Raw genomic sequence first — 22,142 nt, 5'->3', positions numbered from 1 at the left:
AACAATGTTTGGAACTATTCTGAGTTTAGATCAAGTAATTTTAAATATTCTTTCCTCAGCTGTTTCTGACCACTGTGCATTATTTTGTACCTCATCCAGCCTAGTACACTATTATACACGAACAGCATTCAGCTCTTGAGTACAGGATAAATTAAAATTTCAATTGTGTTATCAAAGCACTAAAACCTTCCAAATTAGGCTTCCACAAAGAGCAATTAAGAGCTTATTTAACATAATTAGCTGCATAGAGCTTTTTTTTTTTCTTCTTTCCTAAATCAAATGCCAAACTTTAGTGTCCCTGTACTAGACTACCAAGAACCAATGCCAGTTTGCTTTGCAAAGAGTCTAACCTTTCCTTTGAAGGGTCTAGTATACATTCTACAATGCAAAATCTGCATAAACACTAAGAATCATTTCTTGTCACCTGTTTACAGGAACAAAATATCAGTAGCAGGGCAATCACTCTGCTCTAAGTATACGTTAAGAATGTACAGATAATTACTTTCTCACACAAGCATTCTCCCAGCACAAGCATTAGTCTCTATTAAGACCTATGTGGGAAATGAGGCAAACCAAGGAATGAATCCAGGTAGTGAGGCAACACAATTAACTTAGATACTAATAATTCCTGTATCTCTTGCATGTGAAATCCCTGCTGTACCCCTAGTGGGGGAAAAAAATTTCAACAAAATAACCCAACAAAAACCCCCACAAAACAAAAAAACAAACCAAAACAACCCAAAATGCTTGTCCAAGCAAAGCAAAAGAGCCAATCTCTTTCCCCAATCTGCTATGGGCCTTTTTTTCTGACAGCACAGGTAAGTTAGGCCAAAACCTATATGGGAATCACTGCTATTAACACACAAAGATGTCACTGTATCTCAGTGCCAGAAAATAAGCCCTTCCCTAGCCCAAAGGCACCTGATTTGCAACTAGACAAATTAACACATCCTTGTTTGTGTAGGATCAAGGGCTGAAACTTCAAAGCCAGCCAGCACTAGGCTCTCACCCATAGCTTCTCCTCGTCTGGGCACTGGAGGGCCTAGTTTCATGGCAAAAACCACACAGTATTAAAACTGTAAGACAAAGCTGGCATGCTGTTAAAACCCCCAAATAATTCTTTTGCCTGTCATTCTATATATAAAAAAAATTCAACTAAAAAATCCTAGCCTCAGTTAAGAACCAACTTTCCATATGAAGTGTATGGTCATACGAGAGAACTGCTATATCATGGGACCTTCTGCTGCAGACGAGTATATAGATACATCTCTTCTTAAATATGCCAAAATGGTTGGCAGGAATATGTTAGGCTTATGTAATTTCACTGGACAAACAGGCAAATGTGTGTAAGCAGCTTATCCCAATCCCCCTCCAGCAGAGCACAACCAAGTTTTTAAAATTGCAATTTTAAAATTAAAAAGTTAAGGTAAATACACAATCAATTTATGTAGTATATATTCACCCTCAGATCATGCTGAAGATGTTCTGTGGAGTTCTGGTGCACAGAGGGCTCTTTCCCTGAGGGCAAATAAGGACTTCTCAAACCTTTATATTTTCTCTATTTTTGTAACAAAATAGCAATTTAAAATTTAAAAATCTTTTAAAAAAATTACATCACCTTCAACATGGAAGATCTCACTGTTTAAATATCCATGAAAGAGACATACTTGTTTGCATATCTGTTTTGGAATTACATTGTACAGCAAATAATAGTATCTCAGAAGCATTTCAAAAGTAATATAAATTCATATTTACAGAATGGTCTTGGTATAAAATATACAACAATCATATTTATGTCTAACATTCTAAGTTAAAGTTAACATCAATAGGAAATAAGTTAAGGTGACAAAGGTGGTCTGGTTCTTGTATCCATTCACTTCAAGTTGCGAGTGAAACAAAGCATCAGTCTAACCCTAGCTATGAGGTGGCACTGGCTATAGGAAGGTACAGCAACAGCCAAAGGAAACTAAGAAAAGACTACTTGACTGTTTTTCTACATACATTCCTTTACACTTGAGTATTAAATAGATGTGTAAGATCTTCCATACTGACACCAGAATATCAAAACTAACCCTTGGATTTTCAGGTATATTTACAACATAATTATTTCATGGACAGGTTCATTAGGAGAGATATCAAACACCAATATTTACTTAGTCTAATCAGTAACCCTCAGGGAAATGCCAACCCCCACCCCCCAGAAGCGTGCACAAAACAATTATCAAAATCTTACCCGACCACATAGCTGTGATTTTGTAAAATAACAACTCAGACGACCAGTAACATGATCCTCTTTAAGCATTTTGCTAGCAGGAAAAGCCCTTACATGCAGTACACCTGGTGAAAGATCAGCTTGGCTTAAAATATTCCAGTACAATTTTCAGAGTAAACAACTTCACAGAAGTTAATAAAAACATAAAAAAAAAGTAAAACTTGTCACAAAGAAAAGTAACAGGACAAAGAAGATAGTAATCATCAGGAGAGAGAGTCCTGTTTTCTTTAAAAAAAAAAGTGGATTTTTCAGCTTCTCAAAAACATATGCCCAGGGCTCTAGTTTGTGTATAGTTATGAAAAACAATTTTCAGTTGACATGTCTAACATGATTCTGTGTCACATCTTAACAGGGCATAAATTCATACATTTTTCAGTACTCTGAAGGTCAGATAATGCTATATTATTGTATTTTCAAGGTCTTTGAAAATAAGTTGCCACTGAACAAGCAAAAATTAAACCTGAATATAAAATTATGATTAACAACATTTAACAAAGGTAATACAACCGCCTTAAATTCCCAATATTTAGTTTAAATAAAAAAACAGTACAAAAAACAGCAACACCATCTTGTTAGTCAGTGCAAACACTACATACAGGGTTTTCAAAGGAAAGCCAAGAGCACCTGATACTTTTTGCCAAGTCATCTGGATTCTATAATCTCCAAGTTGAGAACTATTAATAAAAAAAAAAAAAAAAAGAAAACCCAAAATTGCTGTTACATTAGTGCATAACCTCTCAAAATGGTTGAAAATTGTTTCACGTATAACTTGGGGAAATCAATACCTAGTACATCAGCTGGAGGACTTAGGCACTTGGTTTACTTCTGATAACTTCACTTGGACAAGTAGCCTGTGTATGTGTATCTACAGTACTAAAGCAGAAATTGGGGGGTGGGGGGGGTGGGGTGGGAATGGAAACAAAAAGCTGCAGCAGAGCACTGCACCACAGACCTGCAAATAACGTAGCAGTGCAAAGCTAATGGTGTGTTAACCCTGTAAAAGTCTTAAGTCCAAATCTCCACCTCTCAGTCTTCAAACAGGAAACAATACTCCATGCAAAGTTCCACAACTAAAGAAAAAGCAGCTGCAACAAGACACAAGTTCTTCTCTCATGAAACAAAATAGAGACAAATAAGTTAGTCTTCCTTTCACTAGATGTATCATTGTAGGATCCTGCTAGTTTAAATAACTGAGTTGTTAGTTTTCTACAGAAGCCATTTTAAACAAGAATGGCTCAGATACCGCACCGGATTGCTACAAACTCATAAAAAGCTGCTTTAAGCTTAAGTAAAACAATGTCCAAATTCCATTCATTTGTGGAAAGTGAACGCCTTACCCTAGTAAAGTAAGTTTTTTTTTTTTTCTTCAGAATGCTAATGCGAGAGGGGCTTGAAGTATCAAAGAGTCCACAGGAAATGCATGACCCCAATATTATTTTTTTTAAAAAAAATATACATTATATAATATATATTATATATATAAAAAGCTAGTGTAAATGCTTCCATGGTGTGGTCACAAGCTGGAAAGATGAATGCCTTTCAGCTGTTAACCATCCTGCCATTTGCAACAGGCTTTAAAAAGTCATTTTTATCCTCAGACATAATGTGAGCAGTTTTCAAAATGAGGCTGCCAACACTGACTGATGTGCTGATGGGCAGGCAGCTTGCATTGCTAACAGATGTTGTGATCGGCTGACTGAAGCAAGAAGTTACGGGCAGGATTGTTTTCTGCTCCTCCCTGAGGAGAAAAATAAGTTACACAAATATTAAACAAGGACATGCACAAGTATCCGCAACTGAATTGTGTGCATTAAATAAATAATGATATAAACTCATTTTTAGCAACAGGCTAAACATCTTACTATGGAACGGTACGCTCAAGATGTTAAATGTAGTCTGCCTCATTTTTAAAGGCTGCATTATACATTAAAGACTACAGAACATATAAACCTAAAATAGTGTATTTTAAAAACTACCTCTCTATTGAGATTTGTGCAAACAGTATGACATTTAACCTTTTGAAGTTTTTCTTAATTTCTGTTAACTATAAAAATACTTTTGCATTTTTTGCTTACTGAATGTGAAAGGTATTTTTAACAGCTGTGACACATTTCAGTATATATGATTACAACAGTGCATACGAACAATGGTACCATCCTGTGACTTTCATACTTGTGACCTAATTCTATTTCTTAATAGGTTCTTCTCACTTCACCATGTACACACAATGCAGATGTCTAATCCAAGTCTGAGTAGGTAGGCAGTTCATCCTTAAATAATCTTGCTTCAACTATTCTGTTGCTGCTGTTTGTCTAATACTGGCAGACACTGCTGTTTTGTCTAACACTCACAGAATCACAAGGTCTTCACCTAAACTTTGTCTCTTCTGTTCCATAGATTCTTTCTGGTGCTGCTTTAGCAGATGCCCATTCTCTACAGTTGTTCCATTGAGCAGCTGATCATCTTGAGAACTAATACCTAGCTGTATATCCAGAATCTCCTACAGAAGAAAAGGAGAAAAGTCCATCAATACTGTCGCTACCAACTTTAAATTTTCCACTACATAAAGCTGATGGAAATGGGAGTCTCATCAGAAAACTCGTTATTTTTATTTCATGCTGTTGCAATGTCTACCACATTTTACTATAGGAAAAAGAAAAAAAACCCTAATTCAGAGACAGCAGTGAATTACAACAGCAGCACAAATGTCAGTTGCTAAAAAATTATTTATCAGGTGAGATATGAAGGAGACAAAGACAGTGAGAGTTGTTTCAATAATTAGGGGTAGAGGAAAGACTAAAAATAAAGGTCCTTCCACCCATATAATGGCAATTCACAATTCATACTACAGTACTGCACCACATGCCACGGGCAGAGCAAACAAAAACTGTAGCCAGTACTGTACGCCAGTATTGGACTGTATTATGGAATATGTTCCAGATAAGAAACTTGATTTTTCGTAAGTGTATGATGCTTTACAAAGAGGACAATTGATCCTAATGCTTGGAATGAACACCAGAATATTTTATGACTGTACAGCAAAGGAGGAAATAACAGAATAAACTGGGGCAGATGCACAGAATTACAAAACAAACAATGAAGGAATAGGCAAAAGAAAAGAACAATCATTTAAATGACTTTACTATTAGAATCAGGTGAGCATAAAGTTTAAATTACATGATCACATTTAAATGTAAACTTCAGTGTAAAACATTCTTAACTACAGTTTCGACACTGGAGAGGAAGGGGAAAGAACAGACTCCACATCATTACTTGCTATCGAAACATGAAGAGCAAAAACCTCAAAGCTACGTCAAAGAACACAGTGAGCTGTTTTTAACTTTGGTAATACTAACCTCCAGGTACCTGAATGAGAAGTATGAGACCCCTAGTGTTAAAATAAGGCAAACGTCTGGTATCACTACAAAGACTAAAACCAAAAGGCTTTGCTATCAACATAATCTACTAATTCACAAAGAAATTTTAGAAGTGTTTTAATAACTAATAAAAGGACCCAATGACCTCTTCAGACACACAGATTTTTTTACTTACTTCTATTTGTTCACCTTGCCCATCAGGTTCATCGGTATCAAGGGCTGACAGCTCCAGTTCAATGTCTCGATCTGGCTTTGTGTCTGCACAGTCTTCAGTATAATCAGTCTAAAAAAAGAATTGGTATGCTCTGTAAATATCAAATTGACTTTTTACCTGCTTCACGCAACACAAGTACCAAAGGGGAAACAGAAGATGCACTTCTAGGACGCAACATTTCTACAATACAAAAGAACTAGTTAGACACAAATAGAACTTCGTGCATAGACAACACAATACAAAGCTAAATCTAATCACATTTAAGTACTGAAACAGAGGGGTAAAATGAATACTGAAGCAGAAATTTCTGTGGAGTACAATGGCAGAATGTTTACGTTTATGACACGTACAAGTAGAATGAAAAGTAACGATAGCACAAAAATGGATTGTCACGTTCTTCCCGTTTTGTAGATGGATGATTGGAGCAGCAGCATAGCGGGTGCACCTACTTCTCAGGGAAATAGCTAGGTGAAACAGCAGTGACTTAACTTGCACAAATGTGTTATAAATATTTGGGAATATTAAAACTAAAGAGTTTTAATTCTTGGTTAAAATGCATGCACTTATGGATACATGACAAACCTCAAAAGTTTGTTCCATCCCAATTACCCCTTTCTTTACCTCACCATTCCTCAAATCAATTTCCTTGCTTAAAAGATTTAAGGTAAGACGACTGCCTTCATCTAGAGAATTCCACTTCTGCTGCATGGCTAGTGCATTTGCCTCTCTCTGAAGTAATAATGAGTTACTTTTGGCCTATAGAAAGAAACATATCAGTTACCAATAACCACACTTAAACCATGTATTGTCAAATGGCAAAATAAATCAGCCTACAAAAAGAACAGTTCTTTTGCTAGATGGCTAACTATGCATTCTTTTAATGCATAGCATTTATTTGGTTCCACATTTGCTCACATGTATCAGTACCACTACCTTCTCCCAGAAATGGTCTTACTGATCTCAATGGAATAGCTCATATATATTAGCAGGCCTTATGCATCATATTAAGTGTTGCAGGACTAGCACCTAGTTACCCCTTATTGATCATTTCGTTAATTGCGCTATTTTCTGTAGGCTACACTAAGAAAAGGTATTTAAAATCACTTCAATAAATCACTTTTTTTTTAAATTAAAACCCCCCAAGTGGTATAATATCTGATCTTACCTGCTGTAATTCAATACTCAACAGATCTCCAGTGCTGGAATGCTTTCTGTGACCAGACAAATCTGTAACTATGAACCTGTCCCTTTAAGAGAAAGAAGGTAAAACTAGGAATTAAAAACAAGTTATCTAAATCAAAGGCCCCATAAACTTCATTAGTCTATCCATATTCGCTTTTTGGACAGAAATGATGTGACTAAGATAAAGTGCTCTTCATCTTCATTGGGGCTCACAACACCCCAAGGCATTACAGGACGTAAACATCCTTATTTCACATATGGGTAAGATGAGGCAAGAAGACTTGAGAGAACCTACTAGAGATCATAGATTTTGGACATTACAGCATGGCAGTACCTGACTCCAATTCTTTGATTAGGTCTCTCAAGGGATACGTTACTAGTAATTGGGTATTATTAACTGCATGAAGTATTAAAGACTACACAAGTTTTAACCTAGTTTTTCCAAGGCTTTATGCTGGATAGGAAAAAAAAATCTTTTACTTTAAAGTTAAGAATGTCTACTAATAGTTCCAAATTTCCCCTCTCCCCCACATTAAGGATTTAGAAGAACAGCAAGCTATAGAAAATACTTCTTTTAATAGAGCACGGGAAAAAATCCATACCGTTCTGCGTAACGTGCAGATGAAGTAGAATCTGAACCATAGGCACTCCATCTTGAGTCAACAGCATTGACATAAGGGACATAATCTGCAACAAATTAAGATACCTTTCATTATCTCCTCTGTTCTTAAAATGAGATATGCAGGTGTTTTAGGTCTTTGCATCTTCATTGCTGTGGTAAGCACGAATAGGATGAAATGCTCGTGACGTATGCTGTATTGTCATATGAAGCCTGTACTTGTACCTGATACACTGATGGGTTTAGTAGCACTTCCTTGGGAAGCAGTGGCCTGAATAGGATCTGTCGTGTGATAACCCGTGCGGGATGACCTGGAGATTGCACCCCACTTGGAGATGATCGGTCCATCGCTAAACGGGATTATAGGATCTTCTTCCTTTGCCCGTCTCTGAGTTTCAAATAAATGCACTCTCCTTTTAACATCCCCGCTGTCCAAATCCTACGTATTTAGGAGATAGAAGACACATGGACTCATTTGAGGTTACTCAAGATTCCTCAGTTGACCAATAATTTTCTGATTATTGTTGCTGAATACAACAACTGCTGAAAATCTGTCCAACTAGAGAGCCAAGAAGGGTCTCAATGATTTAACTATTGACCTTTAACAGCAAACTTACCAAGAGAAAGCTATTACCAGTACTAGAAAAAATAACTTTCCTTTTCCAAGCCTGTGTTTCCAGGCAAAAAAATGTTTCCAGTATGCTTTAAGGTCCTTCAGTACCCTTTCCCATACTTGAAGGGGTCAAAGGCGGCTTGGGATGAGATTTGATTCATAGAACATACAAGTAACCTACTACACTGCATAGCGGAAAGTCTCCAAAAAGCATGAGCTCTTACCCCTCCAGAGGTAAGCTGTGTTCCATGATTCATACTACAGATTTTTTGTTTCTTAAAGTCTTTCAGTTAGCTTTTTTTTCCTCTCATGGCAATTCAGTGATAAAAAATAAGTTGTATTTTATGGTCACAGATCTGTTGCCATTAAACTGCTTATTAGGGGAGAACGTGCCTTCCACCCAAATAAGAGGTAGGCTAGGAAAATAGTTCACATACAGATTCTCTGTGGGTACAAAGCAGCTGAGATAAAGTTTCTGCAGATTATCCTGGGTCCACAGCGTTTCAACTTTTCTCTGTGAGTGCATGTTGCTCTGGGGATTAACTTCAAAATAAAGATTTTCTGAAACAATGGCAACATAACAAATCCCAGAATCCTGAAAAGGCCAGTGATTCACCTGTACAAGATGGACTACTGCACATAAGCCCAACAGATGTGTTTCTGCAGTGGAAACACCTGTCCTGAACTGACCACGGTGACCCTGCATTAACCAGTCAAGTCTGCCACTGCAACGTATTCTGAGACTATTTTAGATCCCTCAGAAATTCTAAGGATGTATGTATACACATATACTTTTATACAAAGAACTCTGAAGAGAGACAAACAATTAAAAAGTCAAAAATTTGTATCCCACTCTAATAATCAGAGAATACATTTAAAAACTAATGATTCTTACCAGTTTACAGACCATTGACTCAAAATATTTTGGCTTCAAGTTTGATTTACAGAAATCTGTTATTAAAATAGCTGTTTCAGACATCGGAGAATTGGCACTACATTCTGTCACTGAAGTAAATACATGTTTATTTACAAAACTGGGAAAAGATATTCCAAATAACTTAAAATGGGCAGAACCACTTTAAAAATACTAAGAATAGAAGCTATCAAAAAAAAAAGGCTTGTTTAACTAAACAGAAGACACTTCAGCATGTAAGTATCATTACAGTAATGAGATAACATGCAGAAAACCCCTACCATTAACACGGCATTTGAATTGGCAATCACATCCTTGGGCTCTGAGTCGATAGCATTTATACAAGAGCCAATAGTGCCACAAGACCACGGTGAATAGTGAGAGAGATGGTCTTCCTCAAATTTAGTTCCACTCAAATCACTGACACTCTCTGAGAACTATGGAAAAGGGAATAAATAAGCAGTGAATAATAAAACCAGGGAATTCAGTCTTAAAATAAGAAAAAACATTTACTGCTATTTAATTATCTCAAAAGTCAATCAAGGAGTTCTAGTCACATTCAAGACTTGACTTAGGGACAACGTAACCTATTCCATCAAACTTAAAACCAGTGCAGCTGATGGCTGTCAAAGGCAGGCAAGCTTTGCCGCTACAAATAACTGCCTGGTCTGCCAAGATGACAGATTGAAATCAGTGTCACTATGTTAGTGGCAGGTTTCTTCAGGCAAATACCTACAGTAATTAAACTGAGAGGAAGCCATGTATTTTCCTTTAAGATACAAGCCAGTGACAGATAGAAGTATGACTTGGAACCCTCCAATTTGGATGAAAAGGACGAAATCCTGATCTACCTTGAATGCACCCATAAGGGATTTCAGCTACATCTCCCTTACCAGGTCTTTTCTGAATAACCCCTTAAATACCATCAAGGAAACTGTCAAACCACAGCAAAGAGTACTTGGCACAATGGTTCTCAAACTAGTTTCTTGGATGCATTTAATTTACATATATAGAAAATAAATACCACAAGTTAGTGTGCTTTTGAAGAAAAAAAATAATTCACTTTTGAAGAGTTTCCATTCTTGTTTACAGAACTTATCACCCAAGTACACAATGTTCTACCAATAGCATTTGCCACTTTTAAGGGATATATATTCTCTAGGACTTTACAAGCATTTGCAGCTTGATTCACTCTACTCATCATGTCGTAATGCCATTTGGAGTATAAAAGGGATGGTTCTTCTTAATGGAAAAAAATTACTGTTCCCTACACAAAAACCTGGAATTTCACAAAACTCAACAAAATTAGATTTCCTTTAGTGAGGGTAAATTGAATCACTTCACTTCTTGACCTGTTTTCCACATCACCTTAATATCAAATTGAATGCATTATTAGGTATTACCTTCCTTTTGCTAGAAGATTAAATTAATTTTATGAACAATAGATGGCAGGTAGAAAATCTTTACTAGGAATATGAAATGACATCTCAGAGAAACAGGGAGGGAAAATAAAGTTGTTCTCTGGCTTCCCACCTCTGTGCTGAAATCTACACTGAAGAGAGGAGAAGGTGGTGTTGGAGATGGTGTTGCCATAGGAAGGGCTGACGATACCAGAGGAGTTTTCTGCGTGTGGTACTGTGCCCATTGCTCCGGCTTCCGTCTTAATTGCTCATCATAACCAGTCTTCAAATGACCACAAGGCTCCTAGCAATAATAAATATAGGACTGTATATCCTACCATGCTCTAATCAGAAGGCAAATACTTGCAGGGAACACACCTGGACTGCCAAATTCCCCTGGGTCTATAAACTTCCACTGATATCACTAGAAGAATTTCACAAGGATTTGGAGAACTTGGTCCATGTATGGCAACTCAAACCTTAAATATTTAATTAAGTCAAGCAACATGTACGGGAATTAAAGAGGCAGAGAGGCTCTCATCCTAATGCAAATTTGAGTGGTCTATTTTACAGGCTCATTTTATTCAGGTTAACAACAAAACAAGAACTCTATCCAGGTCACATGTCCTGATCATGTAACCCCAAATAAATACAACAGGTCTATGCTGATTATTCACCAACTTTTCAGCAATGATCTTCAGAACCAAGACTACATCCTTCCCTTTCTGGCTCTCACTCACCCTTGGTAAAGGCACAGTCCTCTGTTCGTTTGGAGGCTGACAAGCCACAGAGTAATACCCATCTAAAGAGTTGTATCTCTCACGTAATGATGTCTGATAGACAGATGAGTGCATCACATCCATGGGAGGTAAAGAATTGCTCCTAATAATATCATCTCGTGGGTACATCTGTGGGCGCCAGATGCGCCTGCTGTCATAAACTGGAGCATACATTCCAGAAGGGACAGGAGGAACTGGTCCATACGGCTGCGGAGGAGGAGGTTGGTAAGGAGAATTCAGTCGATCTCGAGGGGGAAATGTACTGTAATGATCGGCATATGGCACGGAAGCAGGTGGGAGGGAGGATTCTGGAACATTATTGGACCTCACAAAGCGAGGAACACAGGGAGCCACACCAGCTGGTACTGTTGGAGGTGGTGGATAATATCCTTAAAAATTGGAAAAAGGCATATTTAATGTAACCACAAACGACCCAGAATTTTACACCTTCTAAAACTGTAAATAGTGTTTATAAGTACCTTCAGAGAATGAAGTCACAATTTAAAAAACTGTTGCTGACCCTATCATTTTTCTGTGGAATATAATTTCAAGTATGACAATCGTATTTGCAGATGTAGTGCTGACCCTTTACCACCTTGACCCAATTTGGAAAATGGGGTTTCTCTGCCATTGCTCTTCTGTACTATGGTATAACTATGTAACTGAAAAGACAGCATCCTACGCTCTTCTTTATGAAGTTAAAATAGTTACCTCCAATATAAAAAGCTATATTGCTAAAAAACCCCATCATTCCAAAGGTCCATAAATAACCATTTCACACTTGGCTTATTCTTTTTTCTTTGGAGAGAACTGTCTGAACACCTCTGCCTTCTGATCTGAGAACTTGTGAATGACCTGATGCTGTAACACCTAATTGTTTGCTTAATTTAAACATGTGCACTGCAACCAAAAAAAATGACTGAAACTTTTCAAAAATATTTGATCAGGCACTAAGATGTATAGAAGCATGCTATGCCTCTGGGTCTGAATCCTGTCTATGAATACCCTCACGAACAGGGCATGAGATGAGCAAGCCTAAATAAATGCAATTAAATGCTAACGTAAGAAAAAGTAGATGAAAGACCTTGAGGTTCAAGTTCTTCTGGATGCTGAGGTACAAGCTGCATAACATACAGCACACAAAGACAAGAACCACCAACACTGAGAGCAAACTACAGGTCCCTCCCATAATCAGCAATGGACTGGATTAGTATTCCGTCAAGTGAAGATTCAACTGATATTTAAGAAACATAATTCACAAAACTGAGATAAGTTACTTCTCGTCATTCAGGCTTACCTAGAGAAAAGTTCAGAGCTATTTTTATTCAGTGCTATTCTCTCTCACCTGTCTGCGGGTACTGTGGAACTTCATATGACAGCTGAGTCCTGGGATCTTGGAAATATTGAACATTATCAGAATGTGGAGGGTAGACAGGTACTCTGGGAACAAACGGGCTGGATTTTGGAGGCACAGAATTAACTTCTGTTCCAATATTAGGAGGACCAGCTGAGGTAGCTGCTGCCTGGCTTACAGGAGTCTTGGGTGGAGAACCAATTTTACTGAAAAAGATTATCAAGAAATCATTAAGCAGATCTTTACTTATTTCAGTTAATCATCTCTTTGTGTACATTGTCATGTAATGTGGAAATTTGGGCCATGTTATTTCCTCTGGAATTTTGCTTTTCATACCCCAAACTGATACTATTATTATATCTTAGACTTTCTTGTAAGAGAACTCACAGGCAGATATAAATGTTTTGGCATGTACCCAGAAGCTTACATACCACTTTAAGTGTATTCTGTTAAAAACAAAGGCTTTGAAAAATTGTTTAGGGGCTCAGTGCTTCCTGGAGAAGTATCTAAAGTTTTAAGGGGAAACTCCAAAACCAGAAGGTTCCCAAGATCATTAAGGGAGTACTACGTGCACCCTTCTTGGTTTCAGGAAACGTCACATTTTGAGTACAAGTTTTTTGTTTTATTTGTATGTAATAACACAACAGTAAGAAAGATACCAGACTGAGAACAACAAAATAAAAGGTAAAAGAGAGACATTTACCATTTTATCTATATTGCATGGGAGCATTCAACAGCTAAAACAACCAGTGCTGTCTCCGAGAGCTTGAATCCAAAACCACTATATAATGGTATCCGCACTGTCTTACACAAATCTGCAGCCAGTGAGCACCAGCAACAACTGCAAACCAGGACCAGAACCCAGTATCTACTCTTTGCCATTCACAAACTCCATGATAATCCAAAAGCAAAATGTTGTGCTTAGTTATATTTATGAAAAAAGTTACCTACTTTTCAGGTAGTGATTCTGTAGGGGATCCAGAAACATTCTGGCCATTGGCTCCAGTCTTCCCTCCCTTCTTGGTGTTCTCCAAAGCTCTCAAGGAGGTGTCTGCGCAGCGAGGGATCAACTGGGGAACACCACTTTCTAGATTACCTATTCCGTTAGTACTTGGCACCATTTTCCCTGTTGCTTCAGGGCTTCCTATGACAGAAATTACATTTCCTGTTGTGGTTGAGACAGTGCTATTTACGCCAACTTTATTTAGAAGGGGGAATGTTCTCACTGTTGCACTGATTTTTTTGTTCCTCAAGCGATATCTATAAACACATGTACAAACACAGACAAAAGACAGACAATTTAAAAACTGCTTGTTGTAAAGTTTAATATATTTGTAAAACTAGAAGACGACTGAGAAGGAACATGATAACCAAAAACTAAAAGACTTAAACCCCATTATTTTCAACAATCCGCAAATAGAACACCAATGTCTTCCTTGTAAGCACAGATCATCTCTCCTCTTAGAATATCCACTCCTGCAGCTCTTTGAAAATGGATTTGTGTGAAAACACCTTCAAGAATGCAGATGTTACAGACTGTTCAAATAACTCACTTTATTCCTTAATCAGTTAAAATGTAATTAACATTCACTCTCTTGTAGGTGATATAACCAGTCCCTGACAGACACAGCCTAGACTCAGTTCCAGGAAAGGAAATTTTACTTCATATGGGGTAAAATAAAAAAACAAAACTGGAATTTATTTGCAGACATTGCTTTACTGTACCTTCAGTTTCACATTAAGAGTTGTCACTTCAAGAGATTCACAAATCTTTCCAAATGAATAAATGTATAGAAGAGACTGTTTTCAAAATTCTATGGAGATTGCTTAGATTTAAACTGGGGGGTTGGATGGGGGTGGGGTGGGGTTGGAAGGGGGGGGGAAGTCTCCCACACTCACTTTTCAAGCTCTTCCTGAGAATGAGCAAATGTACAGTTTGTTCCTCTTGGACATCCCCCTTGCTGGCGAAGGTCTCGGCACATACTTGTTTTATATTTGCTATTTGGTTGTGGCTTTAAAAAAAAGCAAAAACACAAGACACTGCTTTTACGATTTAAGAGACATTTACATAAGAACAGGCTTAAAATATACAGAACAGCCATAATATGTTTTTACATTTTACACCTTTAATCAGAAAACTAAGAAAATTTCTTGTTGATGGGCTAAGTACTACACCACTGTAGGGCTCTCACTACAGCAAGCTCTGCTGCATTCCATATTCAAAACAGTTAAGTTCTCAAAACCTGAATGCAGTAACAGTATCATCAATTATTCCACAGAAAAGGTCATAAATATTTCAAATCAATAGTAAGTTTACAAAGTTGCATCTTTCAGTAAATGTACATTAAGACATATAATGCAATGATTGAATCCAGTTACCTGTGGAGTTTCATGGCCTTTTCTACTATAATTCTGAATGAAATCCACCAGCCCATGTACCACAGTCTTTACAGCAACCATTGCATTTTCCAGCTGCTCCCATGTTGGAGATGCTGCATCTAAAATAATTAAAAGCAGGCTTGTCATTCTGTCAATAATTTCAGTACTATCATAAATAAGAGGCAACTCTTCCAAGTACTTCAAATCACCAAGTACTACAACAGAACTCAGAGAGCCCTGAAGAAGAGTTTATGATATACTATATTAATTAACGGGAATTTTGAAACCAGGAACGGAGGTTAGACAGGAAAATATCAAGAAGCATTTAAAAACCTTCATTTGTGTACCTGGATTTGGATCTATGTTTGCCAGGAGCTCTAAATGAGGCCTCAGCCTGTTTAAGTTTGCAGGATCGCCTGTGCGCTGCAAGACAATTGTCAATTCTTGTACACTCTTTGCAAAAGATTCTGGTGATTGGAGCTGAAAACAAAGTGAGCATTAGTGTGCTGCATCTTACAACTGTGAACTACTAATCTTAAAAATATTTTCATTACACTGGTTTCTAAACACAGTATTTAGTGTCTTCAGATGGCATATAGAGAGTATCAGTGAAGAGAAATTTTATTTCTCAGCTCAGAATCTGCCCTATGAAGCTTCATCATAAGACACAAAAAAGGGAATTAGCCTTCAAGTACTAAAACCAAAAATGTCTTCATATGAAGAATACACGACAGTGAGGAAAACTCTTCATTCTCATTTTAATTAATATTTGATATGACTAAAGACAAAAAGTTAACTCAAGCAGTTCTTGGATTTTTATTATAACATTTAATAGTCAAATCTAATCCTACAAAGACAGTAAACCAATTCCTTTGACAAACCTTGTCAATAATGGATTGCATGTGTGATTTATGTGCCAAGTCACCATAAAGAAGGGAAGACCATTGTTCTGGTGATATTCGAAGTCCTGCTTCCATGGCGATGTGAACTATTTGGGCATCATGCTCTCTCCGCAAAGCCTCATAACTCCGAAACTCTTCTTTAAGTTGCATCAGAGAAGAATCTTCATCCCTTTTAGTGACCTAATAAATAGTAACAATTTAATACTACTCTTTTAACAAAAAAAATCTCCAAGTCCATCAGAAAAAACAGTTACACATGACAAACCACAGAAGTACTGCTTTTGTATATTTAGCATATACTTTGTTTTATTCCATGTATTCATCCACTTAATTAGCAGTGCACAGGCAAAAAAGCCAGCTCCAAGTTCTTACAGCATCACAGGTGCAAAACTATACCAACTCATTACTTCCAACTAGGAAAGTAGTAAGATTTAGTTAAGTCACAGGAGATATATATTTAGCAGTTTTACTATTAGTTTTTGCTACACAGTATTAGAGAGTGACTTAAAGAAACAGGAAAGTCTCTAGAAGTGACAAATAACAAAAAGGAAGAAAAACCTTAAGATATCAACATTCAAAGAACAATATTTAACTGAGAGTCCACTATAAATAAGTAAAACTCTTAAGTTACAGAAGACATTAGTCATAAAGGAGAGCAACAGGTCTTGTTATTTTAATGTTTAGTGATGTTGTGATGATCATATTTTTATCTGTGATCCAAAAAGAAAAAAAAAAAAAAAAAAAAGACTCATGGAACCAATTTTTCATTCTTCTCCAGACTTGAAGAGTTGGGAATATTCAGTTTAAACAACCCATCCCTACATCTAGAAAATAAAATGCCTCTTCAGTGCAAGGTAGTTAGATACAGACAAAGACAAGAGTGACAAATGTGTGGGAACGCAATGTTTGAGTTCAGGCTGACACCAATCTCTGTGTATGGTGCCCCCCCTCCCACACCTGGTGCTGGGGCTAAGGAAGTTCCCAGGACTACAGTATTCCAGGTTTTCTTTAGAATGCTGGAATTGGTTTCTAAGCTTTGACAGCATCCAGGTCAGTCTGGCATGTCTGCCATGACCAACTCTTATGAATCTAAATAAAGTCAGAAGTGTCTATATTAAAACATTGCACTTTTTCCTGAAGCAGGCTAGGAGTGCCTTACAGAGGCAGGTTTCATGCATCTTTCGGGGAGATAATTTGCAGATGATGGGCAGCAGTTACTAATGAGGGCAGTAATTTCAGAATCTGTTCCAGCTAATTCTACACGTGACAATTTATTCCTTTTGCAGGGACTTTTAAATATCAAACAGCTACTTCATGGCAGTTCTATATAAAATTTTATATAGTCTACGCTATTTGAATGTGTAGAAACTGCATTTACGTAACATTTTACAGGTGAAAGATACTAATCCTAGGTCAGGTTCTCTGGAGCTCCACTAGTTCACAGTAACAAATTTCAAGTATTGGTATTTTACCTTAAAGCACGAGGCTCTATACAGTAGCTGCACAACATGACCAATGCTTGTTTTAGAGGCCTGAGGAAATCTTGGTTCTAGCCTTTGCACAACAAAAAGTACCAGAACTTTTCTTGAGAGTGCAGAGCCATCTTCCAGTGCCAGTAATACAAGTTTCAGTGCCTCCTCCTGCATAGCTTTAACACAAAAAAATTTAAAAGATAGTAAGTTAAATATATTGCCAAAAAATAGCAAGACTATCATATACAACAGATAAGTAGAAGCATCTGAATCACCTTGAACATAATTCCTTATTACTTTTTATTTCACTAATCCTAAGAAAAAAACCCTCTGAAACATTTTAAGAGATCTTCTAGTATTCAGAAGCACTCTAAGCACAGCAAACTTGAAGAGCTAAGATTAGTTTCCAGTAATAAACACATCAGTAAGTGCAGTTTTTATACTCTTCTCCACTGTGCAGTCCTGTAGCTTTTTTATCATTTTGGACATCTCATCAATGCTACACCATGAAACTGTATAAAATAAATACGGGAACAGTACAGGAATGCTATCATCAGTTATTGTAATCAAGAGAGGCCTACTTCCAGTTTAAACAGAATTTCCTTCTCATTTCTGTGCTTGCTTCCACCGCATTCTTAACTAAGAATTTGCTGTTTCTATCAAACAAACATGATCATTATAAATTTTAAAATTCAAGTGTGCCGCAATTAAAGTTAGGCTGATTGTATTTACAGCTGAAGTATGAGCAAGAGAGCATTTGCAGTTTCCTATCCAATTCTAATCACAGGCAGCAGTACAACCAGCCTTTGTTACTGTTACACTGCATTACAAACTGTGCAGAAAGCATGCTTATTTACTCTTCTTTGCCCAGATTTTTTAAATGCTTCCTCACAATTTTGAAAAGCAGTTAATAAGCAGGAGTGAGCACCCAAAAACTTTAAACCTGCAGATTTTTACCAACTTGTCTGGTGGATTTCCCCCTCCCCCCTTCTCCTTTCTTCCTGGCAAAAAATTTGAAAACCAGAAGTAATTACATCTTCAATCAAACAGAATAAATTTCCAAAGCATTTTTTGTTAAGAAAAGGTACAGCTACATAGACGCTGTTGCAGATTCTACAGAAACCTCACCTGGTCCTAGAAACTGGCATCCTCGTGCCCTGACAGCAGCCCAGAGATTGGCAGAAAGCTGCTGAGGATTTTGGTGCTGCAAGATCAGTTCTGTAACAGTTCTCTCTCCCAGTGATCGAGCTGCCCTCATAGCTCTAACCCGACCCTCTTCCTCCACCAGCTGACAATTCACCAGTGTCACAAGCTTCCTTTGCATTGGACGGCTCAGTGCACTCTGATTCAAGCTTGCAACACCTTCAAAGAAAGAGAAAAAAGGCAAACTATTGCTTCTAACCAAATTCTTCTGGTTAACAGAAACAAAAAGGTCTAATAGTATGTGTTTTTCTCTAGGACTTGGATACTAGTCACAGGTATCTTCCCTTCTCCTAGGCAGCTCTATGTAATTATCAAAAATGATTTTAAGTGTTAAATTGACATCAAACCCATCCTTGGAGGAAAGTTCAGCTTTACTACAAAGTTAGCCCCCAGGTAATATTATTAAATAAAAAAATATCTTCTATAAGCTTCAAATAAAACAAAAATAATCAAGTGTCACAGGTGTAAATAAGCTTTTAAAGACATAAAGGAAATTTTATTACAAAAATGAAAGGATCATCTCACTGATGTCTAAAATGAGTGCTGAAAACACAATGCTGTTAAAAGCAAGCTACATCAAAATTCTGCTGTTGAGCAAACTCACCTTTTCCTCCACTTAATGGCTTTAAGTAGAGTGCCAAATCCTCAACACATTTCTTTGCTACTTCATAATGTTTGTTCTCTCCTACATTACTCAACTTTACTGTCTGATGATCAGGTACCTAAGAAAATGCAAAAGGGGAGCAGGGGGAAGAAGAATTATATATACCCAGCTGACCTATCTGACATGCCTGTGATTGTACCAACATCACTACTATTAATTACATAACACTGCAGATGTACGGTGCTTTTTAGAGAAGTGAAAGACAGGACCAACCCAAGGTATGTAGGATGTAATAAGGAATAAAAATAAAGGACTAAAAATTAGGATCAGGGTGATGAAAGACTATTTTTGTTAGTACTCAACACATTAAGAACAAAAGTAGGATAGAAAACAGTAACCAAGGTTTAATGAGAAGGTACTTAAAAGATGAATGAAGAAGATTTGAGAGGATGATCAGTGTATGAGATCAGCACAATTTACTACAGACACACAAGCGAAGTTTTAAGACAAAAATAACTGGCAAGAAAAGAATATGAAAAAGCAAAATCAAAGTTAAAAAATAATTTAAGCGTAACTTGGGCATACTGAAATCTTCAAGGGAGAACTAGCAAACTTGGTGGAAAAAACTCATAGAGTAACAAGGTCAGAATGAAAACAGAGAGTATTAGTCAAAATACATTAAATTGAAAGATGCTGCAAGAAGTCAAGAGACAAAGGAAAACGAATGTTCTAAGATCAAGTCAGTGATTTGACACAAACTTAGAAATAAAAAAAATTAAAGGAGCATGGGAACTTGTGAGAAACAAAACCAGTGAAATAGATAGTGTTATTACCAATAGCTGTATCAAGGCACATGGTAAGACATTAAAAAGCAAAGTAAAAAGCATCTTCTTACTGCATCACCCAGGTGTTATGACGAGAGTAATATGTAAAAGCATATGAATCAGCATAAGGTAAACAGACTTTATTTAGTCTCCATAAAGCACAGTAGTGATTATATAATCGCTGTTTTGCCACTGCTATGAGACAGCACAGGGAACATTCCTGGCCTGATTAGGCAGTGTCTGAAAATGCAACTGAAAAGCCACCATCATGCATATTTTTTTAAAAAATATATACACACACACACACACACTTCTGAATCTTGGTTAAACAGCTAGCTACTTTCGAACATGTGACATGTAGAAACGAGATTCCTTGCAAGAGTACAATGAACTGAACGGGTGCAATCTGCAGGTCCACTTTTCTAATGACAACTGTGACAGATAATTGTCTATTTCCTAATGGGTATTTTTCTCCAGTCACAGTTCAAGAGCCTTTTTAAACCAGAATTAATCTTACAACTAGAACACATTTTCATTTTATGAGAAGAGGATGGTCATGAAAACAGTGTGGTTGCTTTTAGAGTATGCATGGACTTCTAAATATTACAAAGTTACAGTCCTACCATTTATTTTTTTAGACTAAAATGAGGGAAAATGATCAGCACACGTATTGCAACTGGCATGTAAAAGGTAATAACATGAAGTGGCATAACAAAGAGCTGCTTAAATCATACCTGGGCTCCAACTAACTGGAGGAGTGCAAAGTTTACAGGAAGCACATCGATGTCTGTATTGATGACAGTCTGGTCGAAAGGACATGCCTTGCGATGAAGCTTGTTCAGGCAGGTCTTACAGACAGTGTGAGAGCAACCTAAGCTGATGGGTTTGTGCACATTCTCATCAAACTCGTTGTAGCAGATTGGGCAGGACAGAAATTCTGTCCACTGAGCTGCCTGCACAGGCATTGTGGAAGCTGGACACTTGTTTAGCAGGCTAGCAGACCATTATTTCACTGTACTATGTTTTGGCAGCTGTAAGTGAATAACACAGTATTTAAAACAGGCTTTCTGGTAATTTAGAATGACTCTTAATTAAAAAAAAAACCCAAAACACCATTTCAATGTTTTACAGAATAAAACCAAATCCTTATGCTGAAGTACTCAAAAAACCCAACTTTGTGTTAGTTTAGTAATTGTTCCAAAAAAGGCTCATGAACGGAATTCATGCAGACTACCGTAAGCTGAAGTTGAACCTATTCACAATAAATGGCATTAAAGTTCTTCTCACAGAATTAAGTACACCTTTAGCGCAGGAAGAGGAAGACATTTATTGGCACAGGAAACAGGCGTGAATCACGGTAACCTTCTCTCACACTCTCCCATCTAACCTCAAGTCTTCAAAACCCTAAAAGCACTCCCTGGTTGTAGAATGGGCCTGGGGTGGGGAAAAGACACAGATATTTGTGTTTTTATTCTCTTTGGGGGTGGGTGAGTTAAAATGTTATTTCCATTTGAGGTAGAACAATGTCTTCCTTCTGCATATCTTAATCGGACACCAAACTAAACAAAGCTTTGCTCTTTTTTTTAGAAGACACATTTTCTCTTTCTGTAAAAGACAAATCAATTAACAAAAGTTAAGAATCATAAGAAAACACTAAAAGAATGAGAGATTAGTTTTTAGTTATATGATTCTCTTGGGTTACTTCCCCCTTTTCTCCCAAGAACGCAGTGGAACACTGAAGGGCACAGGTTACTGTATTCAGTTTTGCTTTTCACAGCTGTACCTTACACAACAATGCAACTCCACTTCCTTGAACTCACAGCGAGAAAATCTCTAATGTGTTGAAAATTCAGGTATTTAAGACAAAATTTATGAGGCAAGCAATAACTTCAGCTGGCTTGCTATTGAGTCTTTTCTCTTGAAGCATCTCACTGTGCAGGAGTACCATGTAAATCATAAACATATAAATGTAGTCCAAAGAAAACACTGAATTGTTCTGAAAGGAATTGTTCTGAAAGACATTCTATCTTCTAGA

General features: G+C 37.1%; 1 protein-coding gene across 8 annotated transcripts in view; it reads right to left on the bottom strand.

The window, feature by feature from the left end:
- Positions 1–2,133: 2,133 nt before the first annotated feature.
- The window catches only part of RC3H2 (ring finger and CCCH-type domains 2), a 28,249-nt gene continuing 8,240 nt past the window's right edge, over positions 2,134–22,142 (bottom strand). For 3 of the 8 annotated variants that reach the window (XM_080402463.1, XM_080402465.1, XM_080402464.1), the window contains exons 2-21: positions 20,842–21,138; positions 19,284–19,401; positions 18,605–18,838; positions 17,477–17,652; positions 15,984–16,184; positions 15,450–15,582; positions 15,103–15,221; positions 14,623–14,735; positions 13,675–13,983; positions 12,715–12,929; positions 11,331–11,758; positions 10,724–10,894; positions 9,472–9,627; positions 7,890–8,103; positions 7,648–7,732; positions 7,029–7,110; positions 6,485–6,619; positions 5,825–5,932; positions 4,624–4,772; positions 2,134–4,010 (exon numbers count right to left, since the gene is read on the bottom strand). In XM_080402463.1, coding sequence (XP_080258589.1) covers positions 3,812–4,010; positions 4,624–4,772; positions 5,825–5,932; positions 6,485–6,619; positions 7,029–7,110; positions 7,648–7,732; positions 7,890–8,103; positions 9,472–9,627; positions 10,724–10,894; positions 11,331–11,758; positions 12,715–12,929; positions 13,675–13,983; positions 14,623–14,735; positions 15,103–15,221; positions 15,450–15,582; positions 15,984–16,184; positions 17,477–17,652; positions 18,605–18,838; positions 19,284–19,401; positions 20,842–21,072 — 3,576 coding nt within the window. In that variant the 5' untranslated portion in view covers positions 21,073–21,138 and the 3' untranslated portion in view covers positions 2,134–3,811. The remainder of the gene's footprint in view (positions 4,011–4,623; positions 4,773–5,824; positions 5,933–6,484; positions 6,620–7,028; positions 7,111–7,647; positions 7,733–7,889; positions 8,104–9,471; positions 9,628–10,723; positions 10,895–11,330; positions 11,759–12,714; positions 12,930–13,674; positions 13,984–14,622; positions 14,736–15,102; positions 15,222–15,449; positions 15,583–15,983; positions 16,185–17,476; positions 17,653–18,604; positions 18,839–19,283; positions 19,402–20,841; positions 21,139–22,142) is intronic. The other 5 variants (XM_080402469.1, XM_080402466.1, XM_080402467.1 and 2 more) reach the window with 5 other exon arrangements.

Source organism: Falco punctatus (assembly GCF_963210335.1).
Source record: "Falco punctatus genome assembly, chromosome: 9".
In the NCBI taxonomy this organism is placed as follows: Eukaryota; Metazoa; Chordata; class Aves; order Falconiformes; family Falconidae; genus Falco; species Falco punctatus.
This window is presented reverse-complemented; position numbering and strand designations above follow the sequence as displayed.